The 27,663-nt window shown below is 41.0% G+C and overlaps 1 protein-coding gene across 1 annotated transcript; it reads right to left on the bottom strand.

Moving 5' to 3' along the window:
• Positions 1-17,132: 17,132 nt before the first annotated feature.
• BMI1 (BMI1 proto-oncogene, polycomb ring finger) lies at positions 17,133-27,380 on the bottom strand. Its single transcript, XM_020966875.2, has 10 exons — positions 27,144-27,380; positions 21,990-22,132; positions 21,518-21,614; positions 20,824-20,879; positions 20,681-20,731; positions 20,343-20,451; positions 20,201-20,246; positions 19,655-19,753; positions 19,105-19,185; positions 17,133-19,018 (listed from the first exon to the last, which is right to left on the bottom strand). The coding sequence occupies exons 2-10, from the start codon at positions 22,099-22,101 to the stop codon at positions 18,689-18,691; spliced, it is 981 nt and encodes a 326-aa protein (XP_020822534.1). The 5' UTR covers positions 22,102-22,132; positions 27,144-27,380; the 3' UTR covers positions 17,133-18,688.
• Between the last annotated feature and the right edge of the window lie 283 nt (positions 27,381-27,663).

Genomic DNA, 27,663 nt, shown 5'->3' with positions numbered 1-27,663 from the left:
TCCCTTTCAAAATAGCAACTTTTATAAGCCCAGTTCCTTGAAGGTCAAAGCAGTCAGTCTGTATTCTTTACTTACATAAATTATATGAGAGGTTTTTCTTTTTTCTTTCTTTTTTTTTCTTTTTAAGTGTTTGTGCTTTCCAAGAGAAAATGAAGATAAGACCATAAGATGGAGTTTGATAAATACCTGGATTTCCATGACTTGCTCCTACTAACCTTTAAATTGACTATTTCCTCATTTTTAACATTACTTTTAAATCCTGACTTTGCATAACTTTTTGTAAAAGAAAAAAGGGATAGGGAAGAAGAAAAAAGGTCTAAATCCTTTTAAAAAAGAATAAGTCTTTATTCAATTTTTTTGACAAGTTATTTTTATGTAAGTCTTTAGTTCAAATAACCTCAACTCTTAACTCTGTTTTTAACAAGAAAAAAGTCTTAATCCAACCACCTGTAGGTTGTATTGACCCTCAAAATAATCTAGCAAATATTTTATTGAAAAGGTGAATTCTTAAAGCAAATAGTTTTTGTAGTCACCATATATTCTCAATGATAATTCTGCCTGCTATGAAGTCTGTCTGTAGCCTCAGCTGTCTTTAAGTAATGGGGTATAGGAAGTCTCTTAATATTTGTCTTGCTACATAAAGGGAGTGTAATTTTTTTTTCTTTCACCCTTTATATTTGGGATAAGTCTATCTTAAAGATCTTTGATATCTCTTCTCTGACCTGGAGAAACACTGAGATTGCATGCAGTCCTCAAGGGAGTGTAGTAAGTGGACTGGCAATAGAAAACAGGGAAGAGGGTAAATGTGTTGAGCTGTGCACCTGCCGCCCCCAGAGCAGGTGCACTCTTCTCCTCTTTAGCTTCCCCAGTTTAGAATAGAGTGGTACACTGCATAACTAGTTTATACAGCTCCCAGGCTTATGTTTCACAATGAAGCTCTTAATATCTCTAAAAGAACAGGCCCCTAAAAAAATCAAAGTGCTCCTTGTTCCATATAGAGATGTAGGAGGGAAACAAACACAGCAATGAATATAATAATTAAGGTTGCAAAATAACCATTATTGTAATCCTATTTTCAGTTCCTTGTTGCATTCTGAAAGAGAAAAAAAATCTTCTTTAAAACTAAAATTTTCCATGTTTGGTTTCAGATCTTAAACAGATACTATGCTAGCTCAGTCCATCATTCTCTTTTTAATACTTGCTTGGGAAACCATACACCTTTTGCTTAAAAATAAAAAAAAACACCCTGAGATTATTTAAAACTCAAGGAATAAAAATGCTTCCTCTTACAATCATACCTGAAACAGACAGGCTGCATTAAGTGTTAAAGTCCTACAAAGTTCAAACTTTCAAGGTCTTGACAGTAAAGCTTGTTAATATTTTAAAGTTTCTGTTATAGGCTATAAGCATGACACTCTGAAAAATGTCAATATATTAAACTATTTCCCTAGAGATATTGCATTATAGTGTTAATGGGCTAACTACTTAACTTAGAAATACAAAAACACTTAAATTTTTCTCTTTGTTCTGACCTTTTAAAAAAGGATGTGAAGTTAAGTAAAAAAAAGGTTAAAATATGTATTGAACTCCATGTGTTTAAAAGTTCAAATGCTAGCAAATGCAAATGTAAAACAAAGATATTTCACATATAGAACCTCTATGGTCAGGAAAGACTGTATATTCAACAGCCAGTTAACTGCTAAAAGTTATATATCCTCTTGCTTTTTAATTGACTACTTTTCACTATACTTAAATGTATAAAAAATATATGTTGTGCATCTCCTTACATAACGTGTCACCTGACAGTTTGGTCAATAATGAAGGAAAAGTAATTAACCTTCAGTAAATACAGGAATAGTTTAATACCAAAGAAAAAAGTTTTAACACTAAAATGTGAAGTTTACACATTTTGTCACCTGCGTGAGATTTAGGAAGAACTGCAACACAGCACCTAGGACTGTACCTACCACAGAGGTGTGCTGAATACATTGCTTGTTGATTAGTTGATTCTTGTTACATCAATTGAGTTTTATTCCACATGTGTAGTTTCATATGTATGTACCACATATGGAGTAAAATTCAACTGGTTTTACATATGTTAAATGTAAATTGAATGTAAACTAAATGACATACACTAAATAACCAATTTTCCCCCAAAAGGAGTATTTTTATGAAAACCTGATTTTGGAGAATTTTGATCTTTATTGTAAAATGCCAGCCATATTTTTTAAAAAATTCCATCTAATGCATTTCCTTCTATTTATAAAAGAAGAATGAGAATAAAAGCATAAAACCTTATTCACCTAATTAGCAAGCTATTATAAATCTTTTCTCTTACTCTCAAAAAAAAGGATCACGAGTTCAAAAAGTGTATTGGCTTATTGTCTTATGTACTGCATATAACCCATACAAAATTGCAGTAGCTTTTATATTAAGAGGATTTTTTCTTCAGATTTCTCAGGAAAGATTATTATCTAGGACCTTGATACACTAAAAGTTTCAACTTTTAAAATATAACTTTTTGTGTATTGCTTTGTGCATATTTTAAATAGTGCATACTGTTTTGGCAGTGACATTTCTCAAAAATAGATCAAAAGATTTAACCAGACTTAGGAAAAATCAACTAAGTTGAAATCTAGCCTGTGAAAATTTTAATCCACAGGTTAAAATTTTTAAATAAGTAAAGCTAAGTAAAACAATATCTTAGCTTTTAGACAGATATACAATTGATAGTTGTGTGTAAATATTTAAAGTCCTGGTAATGAAATATTTAGGTTGCCCTCTCAATTTTTTTTAGAAAAGACCCACACAAGTCACAGCAGAGTTTATCAACATAAATGAAAAATAGACAAATTTAACAGCCAAACTAATGACTAATGTGTCTGTGGTGAAGCCACATTGAGTGATGAGTGAACATGTGATTTAAACAGGATCCAAACTGGATGCAATAGAAGTTTGGCAGCAATCTAAAACATCAAGGTGCTCAGACATTTCATCTGAGAAGATTCCAGGCAACCAAATAGTGGATTTGCCGATGACTTTTTTTTTTATTGTCTAGTCCTTTGTAGTCCAAAAGTTCTTACACAGAAGCAGAAACTTAAAATGTAAAGCTTACTTTGTTTTGTTAGGTGTAATAATACCAATTAACAGATCATTAGATGAGGACAAATGTGGCTAACTAGGGATGAACAGATAGAGGAATGTACCTATACAGGTTTTTCTTTCCAGGCACTTTCCAGGCAAAAAAAAGTCTATATTCACGTTGATCTCCAACCTGAATGATTTCGCTTCCAACAGTCATCCTCTTGCACTAAGCACTGGTGGAAATGTACTTGAGGTGTTGTATCTATTCATAGATGACGACATGAAACGTGTTGATGCCTAAAGGGAACAGAAACTTTTGCTTTGCCCTCTTCAAAGGCAAACGCTACTAAAACTCACACGTGTTTCATTTTTTCCAGTCTGTCCCGAAATGCGTATGTGTGTTTATGTGAATGTCGTCCAAAAAAAAAAAAGTATTATAACTTCCTTGCATCACCAGGTCGGAAAACATTAAAGTCATCTGAAACTTTTTTCAAAAGAGGTCCCTTATTCACCACTCCATCCCGCCCATTTCCGTCCCGCCACCACTCCAGCCTCTTTCCTCGAACGCACACACACACAGAGGCAGAGATAGAGGGTGTGTGAAAGACACTCCAAGTATGTGTGTGTATGAGAGACAGAGATGGGGGGGGTTGGAGGAGGAGACGGAGCTAGGTAGGGAGTGAGCTGACAAAAGAAGAGAAGAGAAGTGAAGGGAAGGGAAGAGAAGAGAAGAGAAGAGAAGAGAAGAGAAGAGAAGAGAAGAGAAGAGAAGAGAAGAGAAGAGAAGAGAAGAGAAGAGAAGAGAAGAGAAGAGAAGAGAAGAGAGAAGAGAAGCCTAGCTTTAAAACCTCGAAACTGTTGGAAATTTTGCAAAAAAAAAGTTGCAATATTTTTCCCTGCTAGCCACTTTCCTTTTCCACCGGTTTATCTTTAGAGGGCAAGAAAGCCAAAGCTGAAGATTACCAAATCAGAAAATATATCAGTGCAATTAAGCTAACTCTAGCCCAGGGGTAGGGGAACCTCTAGGTTCTCAAGTACCGCCCTTTGTGAAGTTTGGATTCAGTTGTGGCCTCGAGGCCGCAGGTTCCCCACCCCTGCTTCTAGCCCATCAAGTTTCCATTGTTCTGAAGTCCCTAACAAATTCCCTACAAGAGAATCATTTTGGGCCTCTTTCCCCATCTCTTAAGTCCTGCGCTAAGCGCTTCAGTCTATGCCTAGAGTTATATAAGAATTTCCCACTCCACACACAGCGTCGTTCCCCGCCCCCGCCCCCTCCCCCAGTCCCTAGGCTCCAGACTTCAGTAGCTGCATGCCTAGCTGGAGGCCAGAGCGGGTCACTGCTGAACCAGTTGCGTCCTGGGGCGGGTGCGCTGGCAGCTGGGGTTGGGGACTTCCCGCACCAGAGAAGGAGGGGGGCGCCTAAGGGAATGCGTGTGCCACTGGGCAGGAGGGGACTGGAAAGGAGCCTTGCACGATGGCGGCGCTGCGAGCCCAGGGGCAGCTAGCTGGGGCAGTTCCTACTATAGGAGGGTGGCTTCCCGGCCCGGCTTTCCCCTCACACTGCATTCCGCGGCCCTAAGTCTTGGAGAACCGGGTCTGGAGAGGAGGAAGACCTTTTTTTTTCCATCTGCGCAGTCCTTAACTTTCCCCTGAAGACGAAAGTTTTTTCAGGGTCTGGGAAGGGAGAAGACCGAGCAGAGGGAGAGGGGGGAGAAGGGCAGGAAGGACCAGGATTACGTTATTGGAAACTGACTTTGGCTCCTTCTGGAAGAGCAGCAAAGTGGGGCCCAGGTAGGGGGTGGGGAGGAGAGGGCTCCACTCCGCAGCGCTGGGATTTGTCTCCCTGAGGCTCGGGGTCATCCAAGGAAAAAAAAAACGCGTGGATTAGATGGCGTGGGGAAAAGCCAACCTGACTGGGCCCGGGCCGAGGCCGCCAGGCAGCCAGACCGTGCCAGCTCTCGCTTGGTTCGCCTCGGCCGCTGTCAGCTGGGTGGGCTTCAGGCTCTGAGCGGCGGCAGCTTCCCCAGCTTTGGAGGTTTCGTGCTGGGGAGGAAATGTGACTTTCCTCTTTCTAACTCTGCAGGTCTAGCGGGGCCCACGGAGCTGGGGTGGGGGATGAGAGGGACCGGCACAAGACATCTGTCCAAGGAGATGATAAGTCTTTTTGGGTCCCCTTCCCTCCGGAGGTGCTGTCTTTTATTTCGAACCTGGAGAGGGGGCGGGGGTTGGGACAGAGAAAGCAGCTCTGCCCAGGGCCCGGCTCCCCACCTCGGGCCTCCGGCTCAGGCTTAGGCCGCCCTCCTGGGGCGGAGAAAGACCTTGAGCGTGGCACTTCCGAAGGCGGCCGCCGGAAAGCCCCAGGCCGCTTGGGGGAAAGAGGAGGGGTGGAGGCTCCCCGGGGGGCAGGTGCCTCCCCGGCCCGGGAAACTCCGAGTCAGACACCGATGGGTGCTCCCAAAGTGTTTGGGCGAGTGGAAGCCGAGGTCCGGAGGAGCCGGCCCAGCAGACGCCGCCGCTCGTTGCTGCCGCAGAGGCTGGCTGAATTGCCAGCGCGAGCGGCCCCTCCTGCTGCCCGATTTCCCTTCACCCTACTCTCACCCTTCCCCCTCTCCCAAAGACCTTGTCCCAGGAACTGAAGAAAGCTTGGTTCGGGCCGGGGGAGGGGGGGGGGAGGAATTGCCGCAGATTCTCTCGCTCATCGGCAAAGCAAGAGGTGCACTTGTTTAAAAACTGCCCGCTGTTTTAAGGAGCCGCAGTCCTTTTCCAAGGGACATAGCCCACAGCTTCGAGCCTGCCACCGAGAGAGGGAGGGAGGTGAGCTCAGGATCCAGTTTGTAAAGAAAAAGAAAGAAAGAACAGAAGAGCAGTCGAATGCTGTTCAGTGCGCATGTGCGGATCTTAAATATTTAATTTTTTTTTTTTGGACATGCGTTGCTACGTTGAGCCCCAAGTGAAAACTTTATTACTTAGTGAAGAATAATCGATTACCATCTCTATTTTCTGGTGAATTTATCTCCTATGTGCAAAGGGAGAGCTTCTGAACTTTGTGTTTAATTCTGTCCTCAAAAATGTCAAAAGAACACCAGGTACCAATGACTTCCCGCCTCTCCTCCCCATCCCCGCCAGCCTCTTCCCCACTCCTTCCTCAGAGAAATAGGCACGGTTCAAGTATTTCTAAAGGTAAACTAAAGTCTAGTAGAACGCGCATGTCTCTAAATATTTTTTGCAGAAGTAATGATTGACTGGGTTAACTGTGATATCTCCAAAACATGAACTCCTTCCTCCACTAATTCTCATTTCTAGCGACTACAGGAGAAATAGAAAAAGAAATGATATGTGGATTGATTACTACTCCCCATTTCCCCAGCCCTATAAGTGGAATTCAATTTTTAAAATGTTACTACATTCCAAAGTCAACTCATATTGGTTTTAAAAAAGACTGAAGACTTGTAATCTCTCTTTGGGACAATATATAAGAAAAGACTGACAACTGTATGACACAAAGGCTTTCAGAGGTCAATGTGATGACTGACTTCACTGATTTTGGCTTGCTCTTGTGGGAAGAAAAAACCGTGGATGAGTCTAGAAGCTGTTGTTTACCAAAGGAATGCATTGCTCTGGTTAGATAGTAGCTTAGTGAGAAACCAAGATTAAAGGTCTTAAGATAACTTTTAATATTGAAGTCCCTGAAATGCATTTTCTTAATAGCAAGAAATATTTCTTTTTGCTATTAATTCTAAACAAGTTGACCAGTGAATACATTCTTTTGCTTAAGGAGTGTAACAGAGATACTAAAGATACATAAAGTTGTAAAATTGACCCCTTTTCAGTTCAAGGGACCTCATTTTATTCATTTGATTTAATAATTACTGAGCATAATATGAATGTATGACAAGGGAGAGATAGCACCAGTCTATTGCAATTAAGAGTAATTCCTTTTACAAGTCTATCTTAGAACATCATTAAAGTTCAGGCTTCAGTGAACAGGTAGTCAGTTGCTTACACAGCTTCAAAGTTCATTAAATATATTTCTTCAATCATCATTTTGAAAGTTTGCCTAAATTTAATTAATCTTCATAAGTTTAACTTGTGCTTACAGTAATACTTCTCGTAGTAGTAAGATAGACCCCACTGAAGGCTGAGCATCTCCAAAAGTCAACTATTTAAAGTTAAATGAATGCTAAATTAAGGAGGAGAGATGTTTAAGTTGGTGACATCTTCTCTTTAGAAAACCATGGGAGTAAATCAAACCAGGTTGAGAAGAACCCTTGTTAAAGAAAAATATTTTGGGGAAATTGTCAAGATGCTAGTGACCACCTAGAAGCAGCTGGTAAACACATTTTCTCAAGCTTACTCTAAGTTCTTCAATTACCTTAGAAAACACACTGTGATGAATCATGTTAAAAGAAAAACATGCTTCATCAGCTAATTACTCACAACATAAGTTAGCCTGGCTCATTAATGGCCAAAATGCTTTCTCAATATCACCAAGCCTGACTGGAAAAATTCATTTGTGTATATTTTGGAAGTCTGTTGTCTAAATCTAAGATAAGTTTTATTTTGGGGAGGGGTGTAATGAGATGGGGTTTGAGGAGAACATTTTTAAAAATCATGGTATGAACCTAGAGAAATATAACTGATTCTGATAAAAGTTGAGGAAATCACCTATGGATATAAAATACTTGTCAGACTTAATTCCTTAGCTTTTGAGTCCTCAAAATAGAATAGAAAATCTGCAGCCTTAGGGCTGTAGATTCAAAAGCTGTAGAGTTTAAAATAAAACAATGAAATCAACCATTATTCAAGTCAATGGTAATAATTTACATGAATATGAGTATACTTTGATCTTATTCTTCAATTCATTGAAAGACAGTCAGATGAACCTTTAAACTCCATCACAGGCAAGTTGTTGAAGATTTTTCTTTCTCTTTCTTAATCTCTTTCTCCTTTTCTTTCCCAAAAGGGGGAGGGGCTTGTTTTCTTTAGCTTTGCTTGTAATATGTGTCCATGGGGGATACAATGCCACAAGGTGTTAATATCCCTCTAAGATAAAGCCAATAGTAATAACTTTCTTCTCTGAAGTAAATTGTGCCTTATTTCATGAGCTTAACTTTTTATACCAATAGACCATTTAAAGAGTCATTGTTGATTTGGGTGCATCACCACCTATGACAGAGCCACAGTAGTCATTCTCAACCAGTTTTAAAGGTTCATTACATTTTTAAAAATATGTTTAGGGTGTATCATTTGACTCCTAAGTGACGGATTTGCAATGTCCTGCACTAAGGACTAGACTCTTCCTGTTAATTAAACTTCAAGTCACTTTGCTTCACAGTGGTGTTTCATAGAAATCTAAAAATAATCTTAAAATTTCAAATCACTGCCCAAGGTAATTTAACTCTTTGTTCGCTTGTTTTGTGGAAAGGCAGGATAATTTTGCTAAGTTGCTGGTCTTTCTGTTACATTTATTTCTCTGCTTAGGGATTCTGAAAGCATCTGTCATCTGTCAGACATGCTTCAGTTACACGGGACATAGACACTGAGTTTAAATGTAAACTTACGGAAATTATGTATGGAAGAAGACACTTGTGATGGATGGTACTGAGGGAGAAATGATTTAGGGCAGGTTACACCTGGGCCTTGCAGATCTCAAAGCACCATATTGTTTGATATTTAAAATCATTTTATCAGATAGCACTAATTGATATTGTGTGGAATCTGCAGACATCGTAGAAAGAATGCTGGGCTTGAAGTGAGAGACAAACTGAGTTCTAATCCTACCACTGACATTTACCATGGAACCTTGTTTTAGCCTCAGTTTCTTCATTCTGTGAAATAAGGATAATAATATGTGTGCCTACCTCAGAGGCACAAATGAGATAATGCATGTAAAATGCTTTGGAACCCTCCAATGTCTATATGAATGTCTATTATTATTAGTCATTACTCTGAAATGACCAGAAAACGTTCCATAAGAGGGCATTAGTCACGTGTATGTGACATTCATAGAACATTCTGTTATTTCTTAAGTAAAACATTCACGATGGTCGTTAAACCTCGTGGAATCATTAAGAGTGAAGGTCATATAGCAATGCAGTTGTACTTTCTCTGACACCCTGATAACAATCAGTTTCATTGATTTCCAGGAAGCATGAATGTCGTAATCAATAAGTTCTAAAAACCAATAGAATTTTAGTATAACCGTAGCTTAAATCAGTTTTTCTAAAATGAATGATAATAATACCAGAGCCATCTGACACAAGGACAGAGATGGAGCCTTTGTCTTTTAAATGACTCAAGGCATTATAGGGTTTAGAAAAGGCAAGAAACTCCCTGAGTGTTAACGTCAATCACTGTACTTAAGACATGATCACTCGGTTCACTGGGCTCAGTATGAATGAGATCCGTCTAAATCAGCTTACTTGGGACAAAAACAAGTACTTGCTGATAACTCTGGCAATCGAATCCTCTTCCCCGTTTTAGGTAAAATGTGTGGTTGAAGGAGAGAGAGAGAGAGAGAGAGAGAGAGAGAGAGAGAGAGAGAGAGAGAGAGAGAGAGAGAGAGAGAGAGAGAGAGAGAGAGAGAGAGAGAGAGAAGAGGGAAGGAAGAAAGAAAGGAAGGAAGGAAGGAAGGAAGGAAGGAAGGAGAGAGGGAGGGAGGGAAGAAAGGAGGGGGTGGGAAGAAGAAAGACGCCACATTTCTGAGAAAGAGGGTACGTGAGTGCAATCCCTGTGCCACCAAACCAAGAGAAAGCGCCAGCTCCCCAGAGCAGTCGAAGACATATCGCTCTGCCTTTGTGTCTATGCTTCATGAAAAGGGAGTTGACGTTTTGACTTGACTCACTTCCTCCCTATCCTCCTTATGTTGAACATCCAAACCAACGTTCTCTATAGTAGATAATTAAAAAGGAAACCCGGTTGGTAGGGTAGCAAGGGCAAAGACCCCTGGGAGTGGCAATGACTAAGTTACCCTTCTGTCCAGGACCTCAAAGCCCCTACGCCTGGCGCACACAGCTCTGCAGCTGTAACAGCTCCTCGCCCTCTCCTTTGTCTGCCTGTTTTGCTCTGCCTAAACCAGTGGGGCTGAGTTTTGCGCAGAGCTGAGGGTGCAAGGGGATGGGGTAGGGGCAGAAGGAGAAGAGGAGGAGATGCCCATCACCAAAAGCTGCAGAGCCTTCGACCTGGAGGTGTTGCAAGAGAAGGCGGCAGTCGCTGCAGCCCGGGCTACAAATCGCCGTCGCGTGGTTGCTATTGGCAACAAATCAGCAGAAGAGCCTGCAACCCTGTAGCACCTAGCGTGAAGGTGGCCGCGCAGAGAGCTAGCGAGAAAGCAGGAGCGATCTGCGCCTCTGCGGGGGCCGCCTCCTCTGCCCTTTGCAGGCTCTGGGAGGGGTCGCCGCGTCCCCCAACCCCGGCTAGGTCTTCCACAGGGTCTTCCGGCTGCAGACGGGAGAAAGTGGTCAAACTTTGGGGTATGGGAAGCACCTCAGGCGTCAAATAATGGGTGTTGGCGGCCTTTGCAACATGGCCGCTCTGCGTGCCGAAGGAGGGGTTTGGTGCCTCTTGATTCTCAGGCCTCGCTCCAGCTGCTCACACCCAGAAACAAACCAGCCTCCTCCAGGTTTTACTGCTCCAGCGCCTGGGTTGAGCTTCTACGACTCTCACCTTCCTCGATTGAGACCTTTTTGAAACATGTTCTACCCACATAACTGGACCCGGTCTCTTGGCTCTGTGCCGCTTCCCACCCCACCCTCACCATTTAGGGATTTTGTTAAAACCTTTAAGAGGACTGTCAGAGAAGGAACGCAAGGAAGCCGAGAATAGACGTGAAGAGCCCCGTGGCACAAGACTGCAGCAAGGGTTCTATCTGGTTCTCCAGTATTTTGGTTGTTCCAGGGCAGAAATGAAAGCCCTCAAATCTGCAAGGTCTAGCAATATCTGCTTCTTCACTAACCCCTAACCCTTTGAGATTCATTGGCTACATTGCTCTTTTCGCAAATCTGGGGTAGAATCGTGATTGGGACTCTTAAGGAGTGGTTGGAGGGAGGTGGACTAGAAGGGAGGGTCGAAGTGGGAGTAGTAAGTAGAGAAAGAGACAAGGAAATATTTCTTGGAAAGATAACAGGCAGCAATAGACCCTCCCGAGGAAATGAAGTGTTCGGAGCAACCAGGAAAGAAGTAAGTTCTGGTGCCTCCCAACAGAGGAAAAGTAAAAGAAAACATAGCTCTGTGGTGGCATGATTCCAATTATGGTCCAAAGTTGACGCTTCCATCTATTCCTAGGGAATGGGGACTAGGACGCAGGTCGCCCCTTTCACCCTCCCATACCCACACAATAAGGTCCTGTTTGGTTCGTTAGTTTCACTATCAGCTATTGAGTCCAGAAGAGAAATCCTGCTGCGGACCCTGGATTCTATAGATAGGCAAGGGTGGGCGGGACTAGAAGGAAAAGTAGCATCCCTGTGGCTGAATATTAATTATGACGAACCAGAGCTTGCAAAGAGGGAAATTAAAAGATCTGATTTTTTTTAAAAACAGCATTAAAAAATAGACAACTCTGTGTCGGTGTGTGAGGTGTGACATTCAGCTGCGCAGTACTGAACAGCCGAGCGATCAGCCACCAAATGGCGGCTTCTGTAGCCTGCGCCGTAGAAAAAGAAACGCGCAGCCTTTGTGCATTTGCCGACTCTAGGCCGCTTTCCCTCTCCCTTTGTCCTTTGTCACCTTCCAATTTTTCTTCTCGCGCTTTCAAGGTAGGTGCGGGGTTGATGACTTGCTGCTCTTGGGAATCTGGTAATCCCAAGGGCCCTACGACCTAGTGTAGTCGTCTAGTCTGGAAGTGAACTTGACGATGTTAATTTTGAAGATGGCTTTCCCTCCCTTGACCTCACTATATCTCCACTCGTCCCCTATTCCGTCTGTATCCCGGGACGTAGGGAAATCCAGCGTCTCTAGTACTCGTTGTGAAGTGGAATTCCTGCCCGGGTTAATAGAAGATTAAAAGGTAAATATGGGAGATAGAGAAGTGCGAAGAGATGTGCAGTATCCTCCTATTCCAGGTGCCAGTTTGCATTTGCCCAATGCACAAACCCAGGATTTGTCTCCCCCAGATTCAAAATTCCGACTGTTTAAATACACTCTCTCCCCGCCCCGTCCTCCCTCCGCACCTTCTCACAACCGTCATTAGCCCGGGAATCGGTCTTCTGTACTCCCCTCTTGTTTCCCTCCTAGTGAGCCAATTTCCTGGGAGGTGGTCTCAGCTAAATGAAACCAGCCCGTAGGCTGGTTGTTTCTTCTACTACCCAGGTCACTGTCTGGCAAAAGGACAAGTGAGGCAGTTGCGTTAATATAAATAAATATCCCACAATTACACTGCCACTAAATAAATAAATAAATGAATAAATGAATGAATAAATGACCTAAACTCCAAATGCCCAACTACTGAGGCAAAAAAAAAAAAATAGAAAAGAGGTTATGAGAGACCAGAACTGGCGTCAGTTGTTGGCGGTGGTCGGAATTTGGAAGATGCGAGAAGGGCGCAGGGAGAGGATGCAGTGTGGTAATGGTCCAGATTGATCATCTACACCGCTTAACTTCTCCAGAAAAATCGCCAGACTCTCAGTTCTTACCTAGAAAAAGCCTGTTTTTAAGGGAAGGGGCAAGATTATTTTCCTGACGAGCTCCGATGTGATGTATTGGGGCAGTGGGGCAGTGGCACAGCGCGTGCCAGTCCAAACTTCCCTTCCCTCAAGATTTTGGACCCTTCAAGCTCGATAACACCAGACCTTCCTTCTCCTTTGGTCCCCCAGCTGCCCCGACCTCCTGCAACCCACCCTGCCTTTTAGGGGTTAGGAAGAATGAGGTCCGCTAGCCCCATAGGGCTCCTTGAGCCCGGCTTTTTTTTTTTTGCCCGGGGGTATCTCGGCTAGCAAATATTAGTGGGGAGACCCAGAAGCCTGCAGTAGCACCAACCAAGGGAAGGGAGTTTTGCAGGGGCGCTCTTCTCGTCAGTTTCTTCCTTGTGTGCCCCTCGAAGTGGCGGGCGCTCCCGGGTCGGGAGGAGGTAAGCTCCCCGTCGAAGGCTTCCACCGTAGAGCACCTCGAGCCCCGCGTCTCCGGCTGGCCCAAAAGCCCGCTTCTTCCAGACGACTTCGCTTTCCCACCTTCCCGCCGCAGATGCAGCCTTGTAAATTCGCTTTCAAATTTGGCGGGACCCGAATCGGAAGTTCCGAAGGCTACCAGGGAGTAGAGCAGCGCACGCGCAAAATGGCCTCTCCTCCTGCCTCCTGCTGCCTTCTCCTGCGCCTCTGTGCAGGCTCAGCCCCCAGACTTGAACGCTGGGCAGTGAGAGCCCCGCGAAGCCAAAACGGAAACCCAAGGCGGCCGCACGCACAGTCCTAGCGAACCTCCATCTCCCCTCCTGTAGATAGTCTCTAGCTGGAAAAGGAAAGGCAGGGAAGGGAAGGCAGGAGGGACCAGTGCAAAGCGGGGCTGCTTTCGCCCTAAATGCTCCTTCCTAGCCAAGCAGCCTTCAGCCAAAAGGCGGACGCTGTCCACTTTCCAGATTTCTTCTGCGCACGTGCACCCCTGCCTGGCTCCCTCCCTCCACGCTCCCCGCACTCTGCGTCCCTCGCTTCCCGGGAGATAGGAACCTTTCCACTGCACCAGGGGCTCTTCCCATCCCCCAGGCTCTCGACACTCCGACACTGGCTTTCTTCTCCACGTTCGGGTAGCGACTTAAGTTCCCAGGTCCACACTGCTTAAATCCTCCTCTGCCCTCCAGGGTCAGGCTGAGGCGTTTTCCAACTTTTGAAAGCAGTTGGAAATCTGAATTACGCTCCCGGGCTTGTTTCTTTGGAGATTTGTCAAGTACAGAGAGAGACCCAGGTTTCAATTTGCTTTTGGTTGCCTAAACCAAAGTAGGCTCGATCCCAGCAGGTATTTCCTATCTCTCCGCAGCTCTTCATAAGGCGGGGGGTTCAAGGCTTCCTCGGCTGGACCGTGGCCCAACTTCACAAGGAAGAACCGTTTTTCCTACCAGAGTAGAGAGTGTGGATTGTCTTCCAAATTACTTTTATCAGAAGACTGAATCTTGATAGTCTTCCTGGAGTCAATGTGATCAAGAAGACACTTGAGGCTTGGGCATTCCTTGCTGATAGATTCTTCTCTAGAGCAGAAGGTGAAGCATCTAGAAGAGAAATTAAGAAAGAAGAGAAGGGTGGATGGCAATTCTTGGGTGGGGGAGCAATTCTCCAATTGTATTTCAACCTCTTCATAAAACTCCCAAAGTACTTCTTTGCCACTTATTCAGAGGTTGTTGGGTTTTCTTGACTTTCGACGACTGAGGATGACCAGAGGAAGACAAAAAATGACAGGGAAGCCTCTCATATGGAAATTCTTGAAAATGCACAAGAAAGAAAGGAAATTTGGGACAAGTAAAATAAAAGGAAATCCGTTTCAAGAACCAAAAGCAGAAGAAAAAACGTTAAAATATTAGCAACGGAAACAGGAAACACTCAATGAGTGAACCTTTTCTGAGAATTTCATCGTCAAAACTAGGCGAAGTTACTAAGTTATTGCGTGGAGCACGAGTCATTGTCGGCTTAAAATGTTCCTTTGCATCTTCCCAGGATGTCATTCACCATGAGAAAATGGAGATAACTTACATTCTTTGTAAAGAACTCCATCTTCCTGACTACCTAAGAATTATACTGGTATCTATAGTGGTAAAGTTCAGAATTGCAAAAGTTTATTTTGTCAGAAGAATTCAAGTAAATTTTAGAACTGGTATGGATCGTAGAGACCATCTCGCCCAGGCTCCTCAGGTGAGAAACTAAGGCAGAGAGAGGTGACACAACTAATTAGTGGGAAAGCCTGATTCTAGTTCAGAGCCTACCAAGGCTCCAGTCTCTTGGTACAGGTGTGCTTTCCACTTTACCTTGATTCATCTCCTATAGGATTCTATTTTTTAAAGGAGCGACTAGTGAAATGCTGCAAAATCTCGATCCTAAGAAAATGAATTGTTTCAGGAAATTTCAAAGTCTTTGACAAGAAAATTATCTTTTAATAGTATTTTCCCCCCAAAACAATCCTTGGTACCAAAACTAGGGAGCAACTTCGTGTAGCTCTTTGTAATTCATGAGCCAAAGTAATCTCCCTACCTCTCATTTCAGATTCAGTAGAAGGAAAGAGATGTAATATTTGATTGTTCATTCTTTAAATATATGAATAAGAAATCTGCCCTCTAATGAGGTCCAATACTTTTTTTTCATCTTAAAATTTCAATAAAACAAAGGTTGGCTACCATATTGAGATAGGTTCTAAAAATAAAAACACATTCTCTCAAATAGTTATTTAAAGATCAAGCTTTTTTCAGCTCCCCAGGATGCCAGTGGCAACTTCCATGGACACTTTCATACAGGAAAGGTTCGAAGACATCAAAAAACTTTTCCTGGCCTGTACCAAAAAAATGGGAAAACACTGATGTGTATTCAAAGTTGTAACTGATGTACCAAAATTCCAAGCATTGAGAAAGAAGGTTCAATACTTCATTGAACCTAGGTTTGCTTCTTGTTTTTTTTTTTTTTTGTAAATCCAGTCTCTTACTTTCTCAAGTACTCACATGGATCCAAAGATTAGAATGGGAGGTCTGATATATCAATAGATTTTTCTCCCCAAATGGTTTAATTTATGCAGTAGGACAGTCAATGTTTTTTTTTAAATACTTATAAAGTACTATGCCAGTGTATAACTGATCATATTTCTGGTTGTTTACAAAACAACTCATTTCTTTCATTTAATCCTTTTCTGTGAGGTAAACATAATCTTCGACCCAACAATTTAATCAACATATTGCTTTATGGTATGGAATTACTAGAATATGTTAGGAAGAAAAACTCTCAAGCCTTTCAGCTAACTTTTCAAGGACCTTCTATTTTGTCTGCAAAGATCACCATGTGAAATTAGCAACATCTTTCATGTGGATCTCCACGGGGCTTTCTTGTTTTGTTTTGGGCTAAGTTTATCAAAAGTTTTACATCACAATAGTCATAATCAGAATCCAGTGGTTCCAAGGGACGGCAAGTCATCGGGATATTATCCTCATTTTATTAAGTAACTGAGAATGTGGAAGGTTTAGCTGAAACAGCACTTTCAAATTTCTGCAAATTTCATGATTCAGTGGTAAGTAAGCATGTATTTTGGAGGGGGAGGAATAAAAGTTTACTCTTCATCAATCTTGTTATCCACATATATGGTACAAATATTAATATTAGTAAAGTTAGATTTGATATTTCTAAACTGACTTCTAAACAGAATTACTAAACCTATCTTAATACAGTCATGTGTAAATTGAAGTTTTGGGTTCCACTTTGTCCTTTATATTAACTCAGATTTATAGACACCAAATGAAGTTGTGTCAAGACATGTAATTAACTGGCACTATTTGGACTCTTGAAAGATATGTATTTTTTGTTTCTTTGACATAATTAATATCCAAAACATAAAAATCACTGAAATCTACATTAATTGGTCTCTTTCCTTTAGTTGTTATCGTTAACATAGAAAGTTTGATGAGCAGAGACAAGAAAAAAAAATTGCTCTTATCAGAACTGGAGAAAAATGTTAATTTAACTGAAGAATTATGTGTGGAATAGATACATACCTTGTGTGGAGTAGGTTAAAAAAAGAAATTGATTTTAAAAAATTATGCTGCTTGTAGATATCACTTTTCAAGAGATAAAAGTATTCTATTTTGTTTTTAATCACTTCTCATCCCTTGCAGTTTCCAGAAAAGCAACCAGTTTGTTCTTTTTATGTATGTATTATTAAATGAAGTACTTTGTTAGTTTCTCAATTAATAATCTGTTTATTGGCTTCTTTTTGCCAATCAGTTATAAATGAAAGTTATTTCTATTTCTACAACCAGAAATTCAACAGTTATCAGTCAGATTATATAAAGTTAGGTCAAAATAAAATCTGTATATTTAGTGACTTCATGGAAGTTCTTTAGTCACTGAGACTTTAAAGAAGGCAGCAAAAATAACTACTTATATGCAAAAGTAATGATTTAATGACTATAAGCAAGACAAAGCAATAGAATTGTGCTTCTTTTGCAGACTGGAGACAATGAAATGTTTAGCTACAATTTTCCCATACAAACATGAAACAATATTCATATAGAATAAACACCCTCACAAATGTATAACTGATGGGTGATGAACACACACAAAGTTCGACCAAAGCAAAGCACAAACTGAAAACAACTGGGGCAGTTCATATTTTAAATTTAACATGCTCTTTCTACTTAAAATTAATACCTTTAGGAGCTTAAAAGTTGCTCCTATTTACAGACATTTAAAGAGAAGGCATTTGTCTTTGTTTGGAAATAATGACGTACCTATTAAATTTGAAATCACTACTGTACCATATATTAAAATGAATTTAGATATAATGCCTTCATCCAGCAATTGGTCAGTTTCTTAAAATTTCTAGCATGTGTTTTATGTCTATAGTGATTCAACGTGTTTTTAAAAAAACACGATAATTCCATCACACCCAATAATAAAATTGAAATAAAATGAACAAATCACTTCCATATTGCCTGGTTAGAGAGTTCTTTTTCCTTCACTGCAACACAATTTGAAAAATAAAATATATATTATTTGGAAGAAGACAAACATCATAATAGTTTGCCAACTGCTTTCAAATTAGCTGAATTTGGAATTTGATATCCACACTAAAAATGTTCTCTGCTGATAAGCAAGGCTCAAACATAGGATATCTGCAAGGGTCGAACCAGTTTAGAGAATTTAACAATCATATTTGAGTGCATGAAACACAATATTTTCTTTATAGTATTTATAAATATATCATACAATACTGTTTCCTGTTATGTCATATACCAATATGGCATTGTACAACAAGCATAATGCCATCTGATTCTTACAAAAGCGAATCATTTAAACAAGTCAGTAAAATAAACGGTAGTACCCGCTTTAGGCATACAGAGTGTAAAACTGAAGTTTACTTTCCTTTGATCGGTTCTGCAAAGCAATGGAGAAGTAAAAATGAAACATAAGAATCAAAATGGCTAATAGGTAAGAAATTGTTATTCACAGTGACATGGCTACATAGAATGCATCATTCTATGCATATTCTTTCCGGTTTTGTTGATTTTCAAGATGAAAAGCACTTGTTTTCTACAGATTCACAAAACAGCATAACAAGAACAATTGAAGAGAATGTGATGTAGGCGTTAGTTGAGATTAACAAACTATGTCCCAATCCTTACATCCAATGCAGAAAATTCCCAAGTCCCGACAATGGCTGTAAAAAACCATTTCACATCTTTCCTAGCACAGAGAAAAAAAATCTTGCCTGCCTCCTCAGAAATCAATTCTTTACAGGAACAATCTTTCATTGCAATTAACGTCCATATGAATGTCACATCTAGTCCATCTTTTATAGCCAAATTCGATGTCACTACAAAAGAAAGCAAATTGGACGATAGTCACATGTATTAGCATCTATAAAGCTGTAATGGCATGAAGATATCTATATAAATCAGGGTTTAAATTTTTTTTGTTTTGGACAGTCTGAGGGGTCAACCAGACGAAGTTGCTGAAGAGCCATTTACTGATGTTTTCCGAGGTCTGTTGGCAAAGGAAGATTGGTGGTTCCTGCTAGGACTGCTGCTGGTTCCGTTTATGGTACTGGAGATATGTGGAAACTGGGGATGTGGAGACTGAACTGGGGTACTGGGGCTAGGCAAACATGAAGAGGTGGAGGGAATGCCTCCTGCTGGGCTGTTGGCCTTATCACTCCCAGAGTCACTTTCCAGCTCTCCACTATTATTTAAACCATCTCTCTGGTGGCTGATTTTCATTCTTTTACAAGTAGGGCGAACTCTGTATTTCAAAGGAAGAGGTCCATTCTACAAAGTAAATAGATTAAGTCAGTCATAACCCTTTTAAATATTATTGCCAACCACAACCTCTTATTATTTGATTAGATATTTACCCTTCTCCAGGTGTAAATGTAGGCAATATCCATTAGTGTATAATAATCCTTTAAAGGCTCCTCTTCATACATTACATCAATCTAAGATATAAATTATTCAGTTAACACTATAATAAATAATAACAAAATTAAAATACATTTTTTCTTCAATGAAGAAAAATTCCCAAACTAATACTGGTACTTCAATAACATTTATTCTGAAAATGGACCATGAATTTTTTTTCCAACTTTATATTATGGGAAAACATTTCTTTTTAAAAGGAGAATAAGGCTTTTTCTTGAGCTAAAACAGAATTATATACTTAAGGATTTCATGCTAGTCACAAATTTAGTGTTAGCAACTTTGATTTTGTATTATAAAGTGCCTCAGTAATCAAAAATTTAAAGCACTCTGAATGTTTAGCTGTTTCTACTCTTGGTTCAGAACTCAAGAAGCAAAAAAACAAAACAAAACAAAAAACAACCAAAAAAAAACCAAACCCAACAACCCAGCAACAGACTTAAGTTAACAGAAAATGAAGCACATGAAGGATGTAAAGAAAATCAGTACCTGGAAAGTATTAGGTATGTCCATTTTACTTCTGAGAAACTTTCTTAGATGCATCACTGTCATTGCTGCTGGGCAGCGTAAATATCTTTTATCATTCACCTGAGAGCATATTTAGAAAAGTTATTTTCTTCAATTCCAGGACTATAACGTGTTAAAAATGTTTAATTTGGAGTATGTAAACAGAAAAAGATAGTAACAAATAATATTATGTAATTCAAAATTTTAAGAATTCCTTGGTAGGTAACCTTGTCTGAAATATTTTAATACTTAGAATGTCAGTGAAATTCAAATTATAGTTGTTTGATCATGCATGTATCAAACGAATTAAAGTATTTTGTAAAACCATACACTATCTCTAAAATGGATTATAATTCTCTATTATCAACCTCAAGTAATTAATAACAATTAGTAATAATTTTCTGTCTATTTGATATTATATACTACTGAAAATAACCAAAGGATAAAATAATCAGACTCTCTCATATGAAGTCTAAAAAGATCAACAATTTTTCTTCTGCACAAGTTTTTATATAACATAGATTATACCTCCTCCTTAGATTTCTCTTTGTCCTTGTTTACTTTCCGATCCAATCTAAGGAAAGGAAATAGATAAGGATAATTAAAATAATGTAGCTAGTAAGAAACACACTAGCAAAAAATAGACACCACCCCCTCCAGTAGAACTTACCTGTTCTGGTCAAAGAATTCAATAGATAAGCTTATTATCTCATCATCAGTGATAATTCTCTTATCTTCATCTGCAACTTCTCCCCTGTCTTCATTAGAGCCATTGGCAGCTAGATGGAAATTTTTAAATATTTAATAAAAAGATTATATACAAAAGACAACAAAAAGAATGGAAGTTGTCATGTGGTTTCAATTTGGGGTGGGTTTTGTTTCACTTTTTTTTTAAGTATTTAGTATGTAGTAAGTAAAGGCAAAAATACTGGAAATAGATTTGTTTGTTTTTTTAAATCACATAATTCAGGTTGTTTTTTTTTTCAAGTAAAAGTTAGAAGGACTTGCCATCAGCAGAAGGATGAGCAGCGTAAAAATCCCTTCTTCTTTTCATTTCATCTGAAAGACAAAATGTAATATTTTTTACTTGGCATAGTACTTAAAAATTATAAGATAATCTATTAAATTCATCTTTACATTTTGTTACTCACTTTTGAAAAGGCCTGGAACTAATTTGTATACAATATCTTGAAGAGTTTTATCTGACCTGAAAAAAATAAAATAGAAAAGCAAACCACTTATTAGGCCTAGTAATAGGCATAAATTATCATTTTCTTCTCCCTTCCTTCCATTTAAAGTTTTTGCTGTATTATTACATTGTTTAGAACAAGGCTAATATATGAAAAATATAATTCTCAGAACAAAATGCATAAGACATCATAATAGAACTCTAAAACTTAGCACAATACTTTTTACTTTAAAATAATGACAAAATATTTTATATTTATAAATGACCTCTAGTTTCTATTGCATTTTGCACAAGCAAAAAACAGACTCTTTAAAACTTACTAATAATTCCTTGAATGAACAGAGCACAAAAAGGAAATGTGGAACCAACCACATTTTTATAACTTAATACTGTCTTTCAAAGTTACATTCATGCTGTAACAAAAATGCAATATGTCAAAATTCAGTATTAAAAAGATACTATGAAAAACTAAATTCTTTTTAATATTATACTTTAAAAATGAATATTTCTGTCTTAATTCTGAAACTATCAAATAGCATTAATGACATTTTACCCACCACTGAAGAGTAAGTTTTCTATCAAGAGAGAAAGGTGATAATCAAACCATCATGAATTGTGACAAAGCACACTTACAAGGAATTTTAATTTTCTCATACCTTATATTCAGGAGTGGCCTGGTTTTGTGAACTTGGACGTCGCAGATAGGACAATATTTGCTGGTCTCCAGGTAACGCACAATACATGTTTTACAGACTAGAAGTAGAAAAAAATAAGATTTTTTTGGTTAGTTTTAGAAGTTTGAGAGTGAAACAGTGAAACTAGAGGTAAACTACAGCACAGATATAGGTTAAAATAAACTTAAAAGCCAAAGTTAATAATATTTAAATGACCTGAGTTAGCATCAATTAACATTTTCTGAAGATTTTGCATACTGCATGCTTATCTTAATGTAGTAAGAAAGCATTCCTAATATTCTGGAAGCCCCCAAAGACATCAGATCACCTTTTACCAAACTTTGAAAGGATTATTCTTTCATCTATGTGTAACATAGTCAATTGGGGGGAGGGGGGAGGTTAGAAGGGAAACACAGACAACACAAGGAACAATAGGTTGAATCTGTATACTTACAGGAATGTAGACATTCTATTATAGTTGTGGCATCAATGAAGTATCCTCCACAAAGCACACACATTAAATGAGGGTTTAGCTCTGTGATTTTGATTCTGGTTGTTCGATGCATTTTTGCTTAATTTTGCTCCTTTCAGGAGGTCCTGAAAATATGAAAATAGTGACTATAACTCACAGTGGGCTTTTCTCCAAAATCCTTACACTATGAAAATATTGTATGCGAGCGCGCGCGCGCGCGTGCACACACACACACACACACACACACACACACACACAATGTAAACTTCAGAATTAATGAAATCCGAAAACATATCATCAGGTGAAATGTAATAACCGTGAAAAGGACTTTGCTCATCAGCCCGAATCCATTCCACTACTGTGATGAATCCAGACCCAACTAAAGTTTCTTCTAGCCTTTCCAGGTCACTCGGAGAGTCCGAAGAGGAGACTGAATAGAGTGAACGGGCTTTCTTCTATTTACAGTGGAAGGGCACTAGCAGACCCCGCATTGGCCCCCGCACTCGTTTCTCAACTACAAGGTTTTGTTCCAACCCTTCCGGCCAAACGCGGGAAAGATATTCCCTAATTGATTATAGGTACTTCCGACAGAGCAGCAGGTCCCAAAGTCAACTGTCTGCCTCCAGGGGATGGGAAGATGGGGGCTGGGGTGGGGTAGGGTGGGGTGGGGAGTGGGGGGCGGAGGAGGACGGCTCTGCTCGGTTCACCTCCTCCACTCTTCCAAGGTTGTTGATTTAGTGAGTTCGAGGAGCCACAACTTGCACATTTCTATGCAACACAAAAGGGAAAACAAATCCGGCTCTCTCCGCATCACTGGCATTTCCGGAGCCTGGTCGCCTCCCTAGCTGCTTCGAGACGCACCTCGAGCCGAGCTCCTGGGCTGGGGCCTGAGTTCGGGCGGGCCCGGGAGCAGAGCCTTCCCCAAGTCCTCCTTTACTCCCGAAGCAGACACAGGGGGTAGGGGATGTGGAAGAGGCGGATCCCGGCGCCTCTGTCTCTGTCTCGCTCCGGATTCGGAACTAGCCTCTATCGGGGTTTCCATAGCAACTTACACTTACACTTGGCATCCGGCCACCGCTGCAACACACAGCCCAAGCCCCAGAGAAGAGCCGGGTGTGCGGGGAAGCCCGGGCTGGGCTGCGGGGGGAGGGGAGCAAGCTGCGAAGACCGGGGGGAGGGGCTCCAACGGGAGTTGGGAGGGGGTGCAGGGCGCGGAGCCCAGTGCGGGCGGGGGAGGAAGGTTCCGAGTTAATGCTGGGAGGCAGTGCCGGGTTTGGGGCGCCGGGTGGAGGCTAACGAGGGCTTATCTTGAGCTTCGGGGACCGTCTGAGCGAGCGGCAGAGTCTGGGCAAGGGAAAAGCAAGCCATTGCCACTCCCGGCCATTTCGGACACTCTCGGGGGCCTCTTTCCACGTCGACTCGATGCAAGAAGCTTGTTTCAGATCTAGACTCTCTCAGTCTCTCCTGTTAGCAATTCGCCAGGGTAAAATTTTCACGAAGGGATTTTTTTTCCCCAAGAATTGCCAACTGTGCACTTAGCCCCAAACCTTCTAAGCTCAAATTGCAGAGATGTTTATTGAACTGAATCTCTTTAAAGCTCCCTCCTCTAAAATTAAATTCTCCTGCAGATTTGGACGAACGGTAAAAAGTTGGGAAAGACTGAAAACTGAAATCGGCTTGGGGGAGGGAGGGGGTGGAGGTGGGAAATCCGCTTGATTATTTGAACAAACCGAGTATGAAAGCAAGAAAAACGACTTTAAACAGTAGGATTGTGACAATATGCAAAGGACCATGTGACCAGCCCATTCCCAACGTTAAATCAACACCTTGTCAACACAGAGTAGCGACAGGAGTGAAAAACAAATGTCATTTTCTCAGCCTGCAGTTCACAGCAAGTTCTATAAGATGAAATGGCATTACCAACAGACATATTATAGATAAATCACAGGGAAGGGCTGTTAGATACGAAAACACCAACTGGCAATCCAGTAAATCAAATTGCTGCATGTCCTCCAAAAATACCTTTCTTATCCCCACTCCCCTTTTTACTTCAGACCTCAAACGGAGCACACAAACTCAGTTGTCCTGACCTTTCTGACACATATTCTGAAAGCTGCCTTGAATAGAAACCTGTGAATTTGTGAAACCCACGACATGATGTAACAGTTATTCTAATTTTCTTCAGATTTGGATACATAATAGAGAAACACAATACAACACACCTCGATATCTAATGTCTTTGACTACTGGCCAACCAAGAAAGAGCTAAAAAGGCTTTTGTTGAAGTGATCATAATTCCAGTGATGACAAATAAGAAAGCTCCATTTACCACTATACAACTACCTTTCGGAGACATATAAAAGAAAACTCTCAACATACTGAACACACTGCATATACATTTAAGTTATATCTCAGAGAATTATGTGGTAAAGCAAGGTATACATTTCACTGTATCTTGAGTACAAAGATCACCTCAGTGACCTCCAAAACGAAATTCCCTTTATACATATGGCATGTTCTTCTCTAGAAAGTTAAAGTCCATAAGGCTGCATTTCATCTTGTAAAGTATATCACAGTGATTCTTCCATCAATCATTAAGTTATTGAAGTGATTCTAATTTGAAAAGCTAGCTACAGTTCTCAGATATCTTATGGACAACCAACTCCTCTTAAATCCCAAATATTCATAAACTGAACAATCAAACAGCTATGGAGGGACATCTCTGCTGATTGGCTTAAGAAGCATCTGAAGTGTAAGTTCTAGACCAAAATCTTTGGAAAAATACTAACTCAGGCTTTAAATTTATACAATCTCTCTATATATCCAAGAAATTGGCCTCAAATCAGAAAACAGTTGTCATACTGCTAAATGTCACATTGTTAATTATCTAAAAATTCAGCTCCTTTTTCCCCACTCTCCCTTTTTAAAGTGCAGGAAAACTAAAGAAGACCTTTTATAACTCAAACATGATTTTAGGAATAGCTTCTCTGTCTTAGAAAAGTTGATAACATGTGAATAACTCAGTTTCAACACAGAAACTGTCAATTAAGCAAGAAAAAGTGCACCACAATCACAATGGTAAAAATACACAATGGTAAAAACTTGCCATTATAACACATTCAGTCAGGGCTGTCAGTTTTGTTAGAGGCCTGACACCAGTTATGTCAAAATGAAGGAAAACAGGAGCTAGTTCTTATGTTAACAATCAGCTTGGCTATTTGCAATCTAAGAAATGCAAATGAACTCCATCAGTGGAGTTTGTAGCTGTAAATATGTATGTGGACAGTAGGGGTTAACTGAAGTCTTAGGACAGTTGTGCAAATTTGGTTGCTTCACATACAACCAAGAAGTTGGATGTAATAACTGGTCTACCATGTACAGCTGAATTTGTAAATTCCAGTCAACAATGGAGTGTTTTATTAAGCTTTAAGTACACTTTTAATAAGTGCAGAGTTTGACCCAGCACGATCACACTGCAGCAAAGGTAGAAGAGAAAAATGAAGTCAAATATACAAAAGTTAATAATTATGTTAATAAAATTAAGTGCTTGGACAATGTAATCAATCACTCTATCTGAAAGAAACTCAACTGTTAAGGCATTATTATGGCATGACCCAGTATAGGTGAAATATTGGGATGCTTAAATGATTAAAACTACAATCTACCTTGGTAGAGAAGAGTACGATGCCATACCTTTGCAGAAGATTTGGTCCTAAGGGTCCTCTATATAAAATATAGACTCAACCACTGGTGAAATCCTATAAAACATCTGTCCACACTTGGATGTGTACAAATATCCTTGGGGTTTTCCAAACTTTGTGGAGTTAGGTGCTTAGTTTCCAAATACTGAGCCATGACCATTAAACTCACTAAAATTCTCTAAGACTCTTAGATTTATCAGGGTCTCTTAACTGGCTTTCTTCCAATTATTAACCATAAATTGCTGGGAAAAGCATCTCAATATTAGGCTGTCAAGGCCAAGTGATTCCACACACATATGCCACCAACTTTCTAGCACCACTCTCCTACACAACCCTATGACCTATACAAGCATCAAGTAAACACTGTAATACTTACGAGACTTTAGCAAGACATGATTCTAAGTATACCCCTACATTGGAATTTAGAAGGAAAAAGTAACTGTGGTGGTAGGGGGAGTGCATGGGAGGAAAAAAAAAACAAAAACCTTACACATGCTAACCTCCAGTCACCATCTTCGCTCCAAAATAGCTCCAAATCTGAAACTGTCCATTTCTCGGTGATCACAATCTAACTGACTTTTAATGAGAACTTCTTTTAAAACTGACCCCCAGGTCGTACCACTGTAAAAACTTTCCCATTTTAAGCACCAATGCAAGAGACATTGGAAACAACTGGGAACCGCCATCTTAACAAGCCATCCAATTTCATACAAGTGTTTGTCCAACTTAAGTTAATAACATTTTTGTTTGAACTCTTTCCAGCGTAACACCCACCTTGGTGGGATCGCTGCCCCCCACATACTTCATCCCTATAATATGGGAACGTTCTGTGGATGTTTAAACACCTCAAAACACATTTCTTTGGGAGAGGAGGGAAACCACTTGACCCAGGCAGCTCCCGATTTCAGGAACCGGTCCCCGTTTAATCAAAATCTGTCTTTCAACAAAGGGCGCTGCGTCCAGGGGAGCTGCAAAGGCTGGTAATAGAAATATTCTTCTCGGGGGCCATGTGCATCGGGAGGTTTTAGAGGGGAGCTCCGGGGAGAAAGGAACTAAAATGTGAGGATGTTCGTGCGTCTCTGAACTGAAGTAGGTGGAGGCGACTGAGGTAGAGAGCCTGGTGCTGGTGGTGGTTGTGGGTTGTGAGTCTGTGTCTCGGGCGGTGTGTGCCTCTGCATGTGTGTGTGTATGTGTATGGGTCTCGGTGTGCGTGTGTGTATGTGTGGTCGAAGCCCAGACTGTCAGAGCTTTCTCCATACGGAGCTGGGGAAGGGAGAGGGAGAGGGAGAGAGGGAGCGAGAGGGAGCTAGAGCGAGAAAGAGAGAAGGGGGGGCACCTCGGCTCCCCTTCCAGGCACCCAAACCGGCCCCAAACCCCAGAGCAGCCCCCTCCGCCACCCGCCCACGGTCCACTAGGCGCCTCCCTGGATACATACCCGGAAAAAGGATCCGGCGAGGGACGATCAGAGCGGCCGAAAAAGACAATGAAAGTTAAAAGTCGTTCAGCAGAAAATGAATGTGAGCCAAGCGGCCATCTTGAAGCGAGCTGCAGACGCTGCTGTCAATGGGCAACGAGCGGAGGAGAGAGGAGCTGCTGCTGCTGCTGCTGCTGCCGCCGCCGCCGCCGCCGCTGCTCGCTCAGCTCATGCTAGTTCCCAAACCCCCTGATCCTCCTCCTCCTCCTCCTCCTCCCTCCTCCTCCTCCTCCCTCCTCCTCCTGCTCCTCCTGCTCCTGCTCGGGCTCCTGCTCCTCTCCGAGGGGGGAGCGGGGGAGGGAGGGAGGGATGGGAGTGGGGACGATTAGATTATTCTGCGGGGTGGGGAGGTGTTTCTAATCCCGATCGGGGCTCCCGCTCCAACATCCCCATTGTCTCTCCCCTTCTCTCCCTTTATTATTATGATTATTATTTCATAGTTGTTGGGGAGGGAGGTGTGCAGCGAGGAGCGGGAGGGCTG

Source organism: Phascolarctos cinereus, unplaced genomic scaffold, assembly GCF_003287225.1.
Source record: "Phascolarctos cinereus isolate Bilbo 61053 unplaced genomic scaffold, phaCin_HiC Scaffold_1;HRSCAF=81, whole genome shotgun sequence".
NCBI classification, from domain to species: Eukaryota; Metazoa; Chordata; class Mammalia; order Diprotodontia; family Phascolarctidae; genus Phascolarctos; species Phascolarctos cinereus.
Note: the sequence above shows the minus strand (reverse complement) of the source record. Positions and strands in the feature narration are given on the sequence as shown.